Source organism: Anthonomus grandis, chromosome 22 (genome assembly GCF_022605725.1).
Source record: "Anthonomus grandis grandis chromosome 22, icAntGran1.3, whole genome shotgun sequence".
In the NCBI taxonomy this organism is placed as follows: Eukaryota; Metazoa; Arthropoda; class Insecta; order Coleoptera; family Curculionidae; genus Anthonomus; species Anthonomus grandis.
The window spans coordinates 37221967-37235402 of record NC_065567.1 but is presented as its reverse complement, the minus strand read 5'-3'; the positions used below and the strand labels follow the sequence as shown (position 1 = coordinate 37235402).

Below are 13436 nucleotides of genomic sequence, written 5' to 3'. Positions count from 1 at the left end.
TATGCTCCTTTGACGATTCATGTTTTTTTATGCTAGCTGACAGATTTTTTAAATCGCAAAAACCCTGAGACACCCAAACATTATTTCTATTACCTCCTAAAAGTATACAAGGCCAACAAAACAAACTTTGTTTAAAATAACTACCACATAACCATTGATGGGTTTCCAACCACTGGGTCTTAAAGGATCGCGAGAATGCTTGGCCTTGCTTTTTGTCAGGTTTTAAAATTGAAAGGGGGGGTGTACGGCGACCAATAGAAATTATTTCCCTACGATCATTTTCAGTTAGGCGGGAAAATGGGGTTTCTTATAAAGAACAAATTACATCATGCACAGGGGTTTCGGCGAGATTATTGGCCATTCTAAAAAAAATAGTAAAAGGATCAAACAACTAGGTTAGGTATGCACCTCCACTTCTACAAAAATTACCTACTTTCTACTCTATATTATAATATTCTCAAAAATATACAACCCTTTAATAGGTACCTCTACTACCTCTACAAACTTTAATAGCACAATTACTATTCTAATATACTTATACTAATCTAATATAAACCAAATTCAAAATTTAATGGAGAAGCAACCATACGACGTACGATAGCAGAAAAATCGTTCAAAGCTGAAAGAAACGTAAGAAACCAGCCACAAACCGTTAATGAATAAAAACAAAATCCCGCCAAGAAAAATCTGGAATTATTTTCCTCCTATCATATTATTAGTATTAATTAGTACCAGCACCATCTTTATTGCTCCTATGTAGTTTTAAATAAGTGCAACAAAGACGCCACACAGCACAAAATCCCGCCCCACCATTGATTTTTTATTGAACGAGGGCTCATCTCATCCGTGATTTAATTATCATACTGAAACTCACCCAATTTTATAAATTAAATACGTTATAAAAATCGTAGTCATTGCTTGAAAATTTTACAGCAAAAAACCTAGACTGCCGTGAAAAATGTACATTTTAATATTTTTTACATTTAAGTAAGAAAACAGAATTTGTATCGCGTGCTAAATTTTTTCCACTTGTGCTAGATTTAGTACAATCGTACTCTAAAATCACCAGCCCTTTCCCCTTTATCGATCGACGAACGAGCGAATTGACGAAGACGGTCGAAGGCGCCCGAATTGTCCGCCTAACAGTGCACTTTTTGTCGCATAGAATAATTTTGTTTCACGTCGGCCGCTGTAAGTTTTGTATAGGAGATTGCCGCCGTAGAGACCATTAAATACAGGCGGTCGGAAATATCGCCTTCCCATATAGTATATCGTATTCATTCGATTTTATGAGGCGAGTCGCTTTAGACTAGCTCAGGTTTCACTTAAAGTGGCGATAGATGCATGCGTATTAACATTAGACTAGGAGGTTTATCAGATATTTTAATAATACATTAAAAAGAATGATTATATTATATAAATTATAATGGTCATTTTTTTTCAAATTTACAAGTGAATTTTATAAGGTAGGCGGCGCCTACCTTGCCTACCCTGACGAGCCGCCGCTGTAACATATGAAGATAGAAAATATTCTAATTATCTTAATATTTAATTGAAAATATCTTAATTTCTTTTGTTAATCTTCATTATACATATAAGACCTCATATGTCTTAGAAAATTGCATGAAAGATGCTTCATATAATATCAAGCAACCACCCTTTTGCCTTATTAACAAATATTAGATATTTGCTTAACATTAAGGTGTAAGTAGGTAAATCAAAAGAGTTGAAATAAAACAAGTGTTAGAATTAAAAACTTTAGGTTTAATAAAAAATAGTAATGAAACAAAATAAATTTTCAAAAATACAGATCTTTTGTAGTATTTAATATAAAATCCTTCATCTGAAATAATCCTGTTTAAGTGTACACATACATCCTTGCATTTCAAGAATATGTTGCCCAAGTCAAGGCTCAATTTACATTAAAAAGTTTTTTATTTAAGTAACAAACAATACATTATCATTTAAACAAGTTTTCTTTGTAATATTTTAATTCATTTACACTTTCCTTAATATCATTTAATGCTCTATGGGTGAATTCTTTTTTTGGAGCATTTTTATAAACACTGTTGTTCCATCGCTTACTTAATTCTTTAATTGATGAGACATCCACAATTCTATAATGCAAATATTCATTTAATTTAGGCATATTCTTTATTAAAAAAAACCTATCCATATAAACACTGTTTCCACACAAAGGGCTTGCCTGCTCTGACACAAAATCTTTAAGAAAATTAAGAAGTTTGTCCTCTGCTTCTTGAGTTGAAATTTTTGAATTCCTGCATGCCTCTGTTAGACCAGTCTGTAATCAAAAGAGTTATTAATGTTATGATCTTTTAATTTGTTAGATTAGAGAAACAGATGTGATACCAAGACAAACAAACACTCCAAGAATTCTGCTTTAAGTAAATTTTTTAAATGAGAGAAAAGGCTTTGATAATTTGAATATTTTAAACACATTTTGAGGTTAGCAAGGTAATTTTTTTATGATAAGACGCTTTCGCGATAAAAAAAATATGTTGGTATACCTTTCCATGTTGCTTGATGCACCAATCATTCATTTTCAATAAAACTTCGTTTGGCTGATGAATAATAATATTTTCGCTCTCAGCTATGATGTTGAGTTCAGAGTCTGTGACAAGACAGGCTATCTCCATAATTTTATCATTATCAATATCCAATCCAGTCATCTAAAACAAATTTTGTTTAAAGAAAAACTATATAATCTATTAAAGAATTTGCAATTTGTTGTGCCTTTGGTAACAATAGAAGTGCAGCTCTTTATTTATTAAAACAATACCATTTATGCTAAATGAACTATCAAATTTACATAATAAGATTATTATAAATGCTTTTATAATAATCTTATACTGATAAGAAAGAAATAAAAATTCTTCAAAAAAATAATTTTATGAAAAAGCATTTTTTCTAAATAATGAAACAAAATGCCAAATATGGTTTATTTATATAACTCTATGTCGCTTGTAGCAGTATTTCTTTCAATTCTGACAATTAACACTCTTTTCTTAATATATAAGAATAATAATAATTCTGATATCAAAATAATGGTAAGAGGCAAGTACAAAATATTCCTTATGAATAATACATTTCTGTCAAGACCACTCACTACAAAAGACAATAATCCAGAAAATTATTCTCTAAATCAAAGAACTCTATTCGACCACCAAGTGAAGCCCCACCAATAACACTGCAAATTAAACAATGAATGGGCTGTTAGCAAAATAATGCAAACACTCATTTAATAAGAAAGAATCCCTAAGCAATGAAAAAATTGGAATTTAAAGGAAGTGTCAATAAGACCACCTTAATAATTCACTACAATCCTTTAAAATGTATGAGAGAAATGCCTGTGAGTTTCTTAAAATGATTAACTACTGCAAATTTGCTGGAATATCTCAATAACTGGATAGGCAACTATAAAAATAAAGTAGGAGTTTCATAGTTTAAGTCTTATTGGAAAAACGGTTCATTAACTCAGCATGGATATCCCATCCAGTCCTACACCCTAACTAATGTTAACCAACCTGATTTTTTTAATTAATGTAGGAGAAACTTAATATGCTGAGATGCCAGTGGTTGTCACAGATTACAAGTTAATACTAAACTCTGAGACTGGCATTGAAAACTGATGAAAAAATCATTTAAACAAAGATTATCACAGTTCAGACCTGAGTACGCCATTTGCAGCTCATATTGGATTTCTTAGAACTGATCCTGGATTAGAACTGAGTTTCTGTTTTTTTTAAATATATTAGTTTTTAGCGGGGATTTTTAAATTATTCTACATTCTCAATGCAAGAATTGTAGCATTTCTTAGAGAGTAGTTTCCATCTTAAACAATCATATTCAATGTAGTTTTTATAAATGCATTACCTATATCTTTTATATTTTGTTCCAGAAAAAAAATCTTTGATTCTGGTTAAAACTAGATACAAAATTAGGAATAATGTTTCTGAGTCAAAAACATATTGTCGCCTAAATCCAGACTATTTTATGTCAAAATTTTGAATAAATCTTTTTTATATAATGGAGTAGCTTGTAGCCATACTTATTTCTTGCAGAAATATTGTAAGTGGAAGCAAAGCAGTTCCGCCACCATTCAACTTTCTTTAATTATGGATGTAATATATAGGTCAAGACGCGTCAGTCGAGCACACAGAAAGCAGAACTATGAAGGCAGGTATTGTAAATCAGGAAAAAATCTGAACTTAAAATAGTTCTGACCTATTAGTGTAGATATACAATATTCAATTAATGGGCTGGAACATGTGACATGCACAGTGAGATTTGAGGTATATTAATAATTGCGACCAGGAAACATAAAAAATGTTGTTTGTTGGGAAAGATATCTGGTGTCGTGTGAGGTAAGCTAATAGTTATCAGCTTACCTCTCTCAAGTTATTACATTTTAATTGAAACATATAATAGTTAACACAGAAACTGCATCAATACTTTTTATTTCCTCATATTTCTGAAGAGAAATGTTTTATAGCCTTTATTGTTTACCAACTTATGAGAGACTCCGCTAATCTGAAACCACATTTGCCTCTATTTTTTAACAAAACTGCAAAGCTAACCACTAATATAAATTTTGATTCACTGTGTAAAATGCTACTATTTTGCAAGGTAATAGTGTGAAACTAAAATAATAACAAAAAGAAAATAATACTCATACCGGAACTAGTGTATCAAGAACACCTAGTAAAATAAAAGGACTAATCAATAAAATTTGTTGAAGACCTGCAAAGAGTGAGGCTTCATTTTAAACCAACTTCTCATCAAGGTAATTTATGTATTACACACAACATACTATGCTACAATTTTCTTGTACTTACTTCCATATCTATCCACACCAACCTCTCCATCTCTAGATCTAACATGTTTGTCTTTTTAACAAATGGACTCTTGCTAGAAGTACCTACAATTTCAAGCCTCTTAATTGACAATAATTATTAAGTAACACTTTTAAAAGACTCACAGGTCATCACATTTCTCAAGCGGCTGTTACTGTTTCCGATCTGGGTCAACACCGTTTTAAAGGCATTTCTAATCATACCTATTCAAACTGTTTTTGGCCCCGTTTTTTGTAGTTTCAGATCCAAGAAAAATTTGAGGTTATGCACAGAGAACATACATAACCTTCTATAGACACGCTGTAGACACCTGTCACAGAAGAGGGTACTCGTAAAATTTTATAAACTTATCCCACTGAAGTAAAAACTTAGAGATAAATAAAGTTATAATCTAAAATCTAGGGCTCTAGCTCTTAGGTTAAAAGGAGTAGGGACACAAGGAAAGTGAAAATCTGGAGTCTTTAATATGTAATTAATTCAGTACAGAAAAGTACCAACGAGTAGCTTTGCGTAAAAAGGCTACTACTGAATAATTTATTATTTAGTAGTATTAACTCTTTTTTAGACTGAGGAAAATAAATAAAAAACGAGGGTGGTTATGGTTAAGTTGAACACCTGCTTGTGCACTTAGTCTTTGTATTTAGATTGTGGGCTAAACTTGTTCATTTAGTATGTCTATTACTTGACGCTTTCTGTAATTTATCTGTTTATTAGGCACCCTTTTGTATAACGGTCTCGAAAACCTCATCGCCTTCGTTGAATCTCTAGGCTGAAGAAAATCTGAAAGCTAAAACGTAAAGAAAAACGTAAGGGTACGTTTGCGGGGGTACATAAGGTCCTTACAGTATCGTAGTACTATGGTACTTTTCCACTCTTCTCCTTATAGGTAAAACATAACTAATTTAACACAAATTACACATTGTTAAATAATTTCCACAAGCGTTTCACAAATATTAAGATTAGCACAGGCTTTTTCTTGAGCTAATGGTTAAAGCTATGTATAAAGTTATTATTCATAGTCTTCCTCAGAAGTGCTTTCATCTTAAGAATTAAAAAAGAACTTGATATTGAAGGAGTGATTTATGAATACTATGAGGAGTTTTATGAAGGTTGTATTGGGAAAAATGTTCCGTCACCGCCATGGGATGATTACCCCCTTGGTAAGTGATCGATTAATAAAGATCTGGAACTGATTCAGGTATCAGTAGGTTTTTAAAGCCTAAAAGTCCTAAAAGAACATAAAAACTATACTGATCTATACACGCCTGGCCAAATCAGGTCATGGATGAGAAAAGTGTATGTATTAATACACAATTTATAAAGAGAATGACAACATTTTTGCTACTCCACCTTGACTCTTATTGAAAGTAGAGAAGCCGTATTACGTTTCCCCTTTTAGAAGCAAGCGTAAATGGAAATTGAGGGAATCGATGAAGCATTGTCGTCGTCTGGAAAACTGGACAAACATAATATAAAATCGCACTCAGCATCAGCTGCTGAACCTCTAAATCTAACCACATCTATCAGTTTGTCGACAACAGCCTTAATAGCATCGATTGCAAAAAAGCTGGCTGCGTCCCCATCTCATCATAGTTCATAGGCATGAACAACAGACATTTCGCACGACTTAAGCCTGTCGAAAACAGGGCCTTTCGTTCACGGGAGCAGCCTGAAGAACACCATTCGGTATGGGAATTTAAACATAGAACTACTCGGGGTGCCCATCACCAAACAAACATACCTCCTTAAGAACACGAACTCGCACGTAAGCAGATGGAGTAGTGCTGGATATGCATTGTTAACTAGCACTAGCTGCTTACATCTGCCTTGGTATTGACCTAGTAAAATCTTTGCCTTACTTTTCATAGGGTGTTTGCTACTTCAAGATGTGGTACTGACAATACCTGACATACCGGCATGGATTTCTTCTAGCAACTTCGAAATCCGACATTTAGGTACAACGATTTACCTTCTTGCTTCTTCGCCGTTGTAGTCATCATTTTTAGCCGCAGCTGATTAGTTTGCAGGAACTTCCCATAAAGCTATTTGTAGAAATTTTGGCAACAGCTAGCAATTCTCGACGAGTGACGCAATGGTTACGCCCTGGCTTGGACAGCGTCTTATTAAAATAGCCAATAACTTTTTCTTCTTAGTCATCTTGGATTTGGAATAGCACAGCTTCTATGTCCACGTTGCTATCGTCGGTGTAAGAGATAGGTCAGATAAGTGCGCTTGTCAGAACCTCATTTAGATGATCAAAAGCTTCCTTGCAGTGTAAGGGTCATTGGAATTTCCATTTCCCTTCTGTTGACCTGGTCAAGGGTTTTGCGATGTTGGCAAATCCCTTAGCGTCGCGGCAGGAAGTGCATAATCCCAAGAAGCTGAGTTGCTCATGCTTGTCTTTGGGAACTGACCAAGTAACCACTTTTAAGGACTAGCGTATAAAAGATATTCGATCCAGCCAGGGTGTCTAGAAAGTCATCAATACGAGGAAAAGAATAGCTGTCCTTTTTAGTTACGTTATTAAACTGCCGGTAGTCTAAGCAGCCTCTTGTCGAGCTATCTCCCTTCTTTACCAGTACCACCGGTGAACACCATGGACTGCTAAGCCATGGTTCTATGACGCCTTTCTTGGTCATGCTCTTAACAATGCTATCAGCCTCCTCTCCCTCGGCCAGTGGTAGTCTTTGAGCTCTCTGCCGGATGGAACGAGCATTTTCTGTATTAATTTTGTGCTTAACTATGTTGGTCCTTCCTTTTTTTCCAGTATAAAAAATATCTCGATATCTGTGGACCAGATGTCTCAGCCTGTTTCTTTAGTCGAGCCTTAAATCCGTGCCTATGACGATGCCAGATCCTCTAATTCGAAATGGCTTCCAGGTTAGTTACGACATCCACAAATTACCGGAGCCCTTCAAAACGATCTCGCTTCGTTCTGCTACTGAAGCTTTCTCCAGGAGCAGGACGTGAACACTGTAATCCGTTTCACGATGCAAAACAACTTCCTCATTGTCTATCTTCAGGACTCTCTACTTAAAGCTTAACTCGAAGCCATTGGTGTACATTATGACCGAGCCGATGATCACCTCATCCTCAATCTCAGCTGCTATCACAGGATGTTCAAATGTGGCTTGTCCGATGGTGAACGTTACGTTGGTTTCAATATGAACATTTGTTTGATCTCCCGTCGCTATTCGTAGACGCCATTTTAATTGCCGAACCTTAGCTGCAGATATTGTCATATCTTGTCGACGAAAACACTCTTGGTAAGGTACTGTGAGCGAGGTATTTACTTTTACTGGGGCTTGCTAAATACAGCTCAACGATCGTCCCTTTGCACTGACCTTGTAGTTTTGCGGCTTGGCGGGTGTCGAACTAGCGCATAGGACAGTGTCTTCTTATGTGAACCGCTTTGCCACATTTCCTTGCTGCCTCAACCTTGTGGAAGGTTGAAGATGTAAACTAATGAAGATTTTATTTAAATCAAGTATTGCTCAATAAAAATGGGTTTTGCGTATCTCGGAGCATTTTTATAATAAGTCGTTGTGCACGTCTGTTCTCTTCAACTTCTAATTCTCCCAAAATAAGTAAATATGCATAAAATAGTGCCATTAATTTTAACTAAGTTTACTAAGTACCTACAAGACACTGTAAAATAAGAAATATTAATTTATAAAACAATACCTTATTTATTATTAACACAAGAAAGGAATATAACACTAAAATTTTGGGTTAGGTCTATAAAATATACTTATGTCTAACCACAAAAATAATTTTTAAGTTTAGTAAATAATATACGTTATAAGTATTTGAACTTTAGAGGATGAAAGCTTTGAAAAAAAAATCACTTTACCCACAAAACACAACAATAATAATAGACGTCTGACTGATTCCATTCCATAATTTCGACTCGAAATGAACATTTCAATAACTTTCTTCAAGTTTCGCAAAGTCGCATTTCAACTTCGCCATATTTATTTCGACCTGTTTTCGGTCGAAATAACAATTAGAATCATAGGGCCCAGGTGTGACTGGCCATAATGCATCTCCAAATACGTCAGTAAGTGGCATGTATCTCCAAATAGTTTACTTTTTCATCCGCTTTAATCTGACACTGATTGAAGCGGATGAAAAAATAAACCTTTGTTACATCATCATTCCATGATGTAGTAACTCCAACAAATATAGTGGAGGTTTGAGTCATACCAGCCCAACAGATTCCGTATTGCTTCCGTAAGCTTCGTTCTTATTGTTCACTGCTGAAGGCATGCAGGGCAGCTTATCAAAAGTGTTGACGTCCAATGTCTTCAATGAATATATCCGCTCCAGCGAAGAATATTTTTTCCGATTTTTTAAATTTTTAATTCTTTTTTATTTTTTTCTTTTAATTTCTTCTTCCAAAATCTTTTCTTCTCACTTCGCAGATTCCTCCTCTAGCTTTTTCCCAAGTTCAGTTTTGAAATGGTGTGTCAGAGTTATCTTTCAATTTTGCAGTATTTTTCAGCAATTTAGCTTCCAGACTTTGTAACATTTGTCCGATATCGCTTACACCAGCAGAAACACAGTTGTCCAGGTCATCGCCTTTTTTAAGTAATGCGTTACGAAGTCGCTTCCGCAAGTCCGCTTTATTTTCCGCCTCCGCGCAGTCCCTGTCCTCCCAGTTCCCTTTTCAGCTCTGCAATTTTTAAATTCACCACTTTATTTCAGTTCACTCTTATTTAATTTTCACCAATGTCCAACTGACTGACGTCCAATTCATACCCCAGACCTGATCACAATGTAGTGTTTTTCCCATTCGAAGGTGTGAATTAAAACAATCCAGGCACGAAAAATAGTCAACTTATTAATTTTACACTTACACACTAAACACGTTTTTTTTTTCAAGTTTCAAGTTTTTTTTTCAGTTCATTTTTCCTAACCGCTATTCAATCTCTTAGACTACCAGAAATATTTATTTACTATAGTCGCGTTTAAAAGTCGCGCCAATATTCTGACTTAAAATGGTTTCCCGACGCGGCGAATTTCTTATATACTCACTAGTGACTATAAATTATCATGGTCTACTTATCATCATGGTCTACTATCATGGTCTAGTTATAGACCATGATTCTAGACGCGCGGACCTTCCACGCGTCTTCAGAGATGTCGTGCCCGCGATAATTCCGGAATTACGCACAGCTGATATTCGCATCGTTGCAATATCGTTATGGTACGTGTACACTATAGAGAGAAATCTACCTAGATTTTTAGTTTCTCTAGTGAGACTTCTCTAGACTTTGTGTACATTGTAATACATTTTTGCTCTCACTAGGGCTTCATAGAGAGTTAATAGATTAAATCTACAGCCGTTTCTCTAAGTGGTGTGTACATTATATTTATTTTAGTTGGTCTCAAAATGTCGCGAACTAAGAAAGTTACAGCTGCTTCTGTCATTTTAATCATAAAGAAAAGAAAAAATATATAACGAAAAGAACAGAAAAAAAGAATGTGGGTTAGAAGCTGGATATTAAGAAGACAAGATAGTGGATTTTTTGCTAAATTGTCGAGGGAATTATACAGTGATAATCTACCTTCATACGCTAATTTCTTACGAATGGGCCATCAAGACTATGAGTTTTTACTCGAAAAAATCGAAAAATTAATAAAAAAGCAAGACACACAACTTAGACTAGCTATTTCACCTTCAGAACGGCTGATGCTTACTTTACGTTTTTTAGCAACAGGTAAGTACATATTTAAATATTTTTTGTGTGCATTCGTTCTTGAACCACCAATTTATATTAAAAAACATCAAAATAAAATAATGTAGAAAAAAAACATTACTTTTTATTAACTAGAACCCCGCCACATTTTACCATTTTTTTGACAGTTACCATTCCCTGCAATACCTCTTTCGCATTCCAGTCCCAACAATTTCAAAAATTATGCCGGAGGTTTGTGACGCGTTGTTTACAGTGTTAAAAACTGATTATCTTCAGGTAAGTAATTTTCATAATGCTGCGTTATTGAAGGAACGGTTGTGGTTGTATTTATTATCTGCACCTCTTGAAAACTTCCAACCGAATTTGAAGTGGATGGATATGAAAAAGCATTAGGTGACGTTAAAGGTGTTGTTGATCCAGAAAATTCCGTCTTCCTCGCTCATTTCTAATATAGCCTTCTGGATTATACGTTTTAATCTTCTTTTTCTTTCAGCTGAGCGTCGCTGCGTAATTCACAAGCAACATATTCTTCAAACACAGTATAATCGTCTGATTCTGTATTTAGTAAGTTTAGTGCCTTCTTTAATGCTTCATCATCTTCAACTTCCGTGTTTTTCGCTTTGGATTTTAGTTTTTTGGAAGGAGTCTGACTTCATATTAATGCGTTATCTGACTGTGACTCTTCCAAAAAAATTTTGTCTTCAGAGGAAACCTGTAAACAAAAAAATAAGCTTATAAGTAGTTGTGCAGCATTTAGTTTCTTTTTGTATAACTTATTTTTTAGATGCCGAACTCTCAGGAAGAATGGCATAAAGTAGCAAAGGAGTTTGAAAACACTTGGAATTTTACAAACTGTGTAGGCGCTCTAGACGGGAAACATGTGGTTATGAGAGCACCAAAGAATAAAGGCAGTCTTTATTTCAATTATAAATGAACTCATAGCAAATAGTCCTCATGGCATTAGTTAATGCAAAATATGAATTTCTTTATGTGGATGTCGGATGTAATGGACGTATATCTGACGGTGGGGTATATGCAAACTGTTCTCTGTCTAGAGCTTTAGAAAACAACCTTTTAAACATACCTGTGCCGAAGCCATTGCCGGGAGAATCTGAAGATGCACCTTTTGTTGTTATTGCAGATGATGCCTTTGCCATGACACCATATTTAATAAAACCTTTTCCGTTTAAAAACCAACCCGGATTTAATCGAGTTTTTAACTACAGATTGTCGAGAGCAAGGCGTGTTGTTGAAAATGCTTTTGACTTAATATCAGCTCGATTTCGTGTTCTTAGACGACCAGTAGAACTTCCCCCAGAAAAGGTTAAAAAAATTGTACTTGCAATATGTGCTTTGCATAATTTTTTACTAGCCCAAAAAAATTCTGTACATTCATATGCACCACATGGGACATTTGATGTTGAAAATGATGGGCATTTTATCCATTAAAAACAGACAATAAAAACAAAAATCCATTAAAAACAGCAAAAGAAATACGAGAGCAATTTAAAATTTATTTTGTAACCAAACATGGTGATGTCGCCTGGCAGTATAAATATATATAAAAACATACTTTTCTATAGAGGGGCCACTATATATATTCTTTTTAAATTTTAACTTTAATTTGAAACTTAACTGTGTTTAAAGTCAAAAATTTCAGTTTTGTTTTGATACTTATCTTCTAGCTTATTTAATGTAATATATTATTTTACAAAAATAAAAAAGTGTATTCACTTACTGTGTCTAAGGTTGCAGTGCTTTTGGTGCCCCCTGAACATCTCATCATAAACTGTAATGCATCATAAAACTCCCAATTACTTTTCCACTCTCTGTCATTAGCTTTATCGCCACTTTTGGTTTTTTTGATTTTCCTTAATTCTGAATTCATTTGACATCTCAAATTGTGCCATTTTCTTCCAACTTCCACTTTAGTCGTATTTAACACATTGGCTATATTTTGTATAGCTTTAGCCTTTTTATCACGATCTCTATACTCTTTTAACAGGCAGTTCCAAAGTTCTGGTTGCCCCTCGTACATTTCAATCAACTTCAAAGTACTCTCTTTATCCCATTTAAAGACTGTTTGCTTCTGTTGGTTTGTAGGTGTTGATAGAGAGGCCATCTTTCCAAATAATATGCTTTTAAAACGTAGTCGAACCAAAAAGCAAGACACAACAATAATAGCTAGATTTTGTTGATCTATTTAACCAGATGAATAGAGCAAGAGTGATCTAGAGAACAAGTCTCGGCACTGTGTCCACTAAAACCCTAACTAGACTAGCATCGATCTATTCGAGATTTACTCTCGCTACTGCAGTCTCAATAATATGTACACTCGTAAACCTTATCTAAAACAGCACTAACTAGAGTAAATCTCAGAAAAAACTCTATAGTGTACACGTACCATTACAAAACGAATTTTACAGAATTCATATGTCCACATCCATTATTTGTTCAAAAACTTAGGACCAGCTTATTTAGTAATATCACCAAATTGACGTTTCGTCAAAATTAAGATTTAAGCCTAAGCTAAAGCCAGAGGAAGATAAAATTCAAGATTTTGCTAATTTACCACGAAGCTCCTCGTCGATACGTTTGATATATGTACGATTTTCTGAGTGCCTTTTTCTGTTTTGCCCGTTAATTAAATTAAATGGAAATGACAGAGTAAAATTCTAATCTTACCCATAATATTTACGGTTTGCCTATCTTAGGATGGTTGCTTTTTTTACTATTTCGTAGTTGCCTGTTATTTTTAACTTTTGATATTCTACGCTGACCGATTCTTACAGCATTCAAGAAATTTAAAATCCTAAAATCACGCCTAAACGATAAATACAACTTGTTTTTAGGTTATGGG

At 34.4% G+C, this 13436-nt stretch overlaps 1 protein-coding gene across 2 annotated transcripts; it reads right to left on the bottom strand.

Annotated features, from left to right (window-relative positions):
- Positions 1 to 1743: 1743 nt before the first annotated feature.
- On the bottom strand, positions 1744 to 13396 carry LOC126748408 (oligoribonuclease). Of its 2 annotated transcripts, none has more exons than XM_050457638.1 (5): positions 13262 to 13396; positions 5000 to 5184; positions 4857 to 4955; positions 2529 to 2690; positions 1744 to 2302 (listed from the first exon to the last, which is right to left on the bottom strand). In XM_050457638.1, the coding sequence occupies exons 3-5, from the start codon at positions 4899 to 4901 to the stop codon at positions 1961 to 1963; spliced, it is 549 nt and encodes a 182-aa protein (XP_050313595.1). In that variant the 5' UTR covers positions 4902 to 4955; positions 5000 to 5184; positions 13262 to 13396; the 3' UTR covers positions 1744 to 1960. The 2 variants fall into 2 exon arrangements, with proteins under 2 accessions (XP_050313595.1, XP_050313594.1); XM_050457637.1 differs by having other exon boundaries at positions 4857 to 4939; positions 13262 to 13395.
- Positions 13397 to 13436: the final 40 nt, after the last annotated feature.

Excerpts from the sequence above, each read along its gene's own strand:
- LOC126748408 (XM_050457637.1), bottom strand. The coding sequence starts at position 5,075 with ATGATTAGAAATGCCTTTAAAACGGTGTTGACCCAGATCGGAAACAGT. Across the intron at positions 4,940-4,999 it reads CTTGAGAAATGTGATGACCT|GTACTTCTAGCAAGAGTCCA; the intron begins GTGAGTCTTTTA and ends TTGAAATTGTAG. Across the intron at positions 2,691-4,856 it reads TGGTGTGGATAGATATGGAA|ATGACTGGATTGGATATTGA; the intron begins GTAAGTACAAGA and ends AATTTGTTTTAG.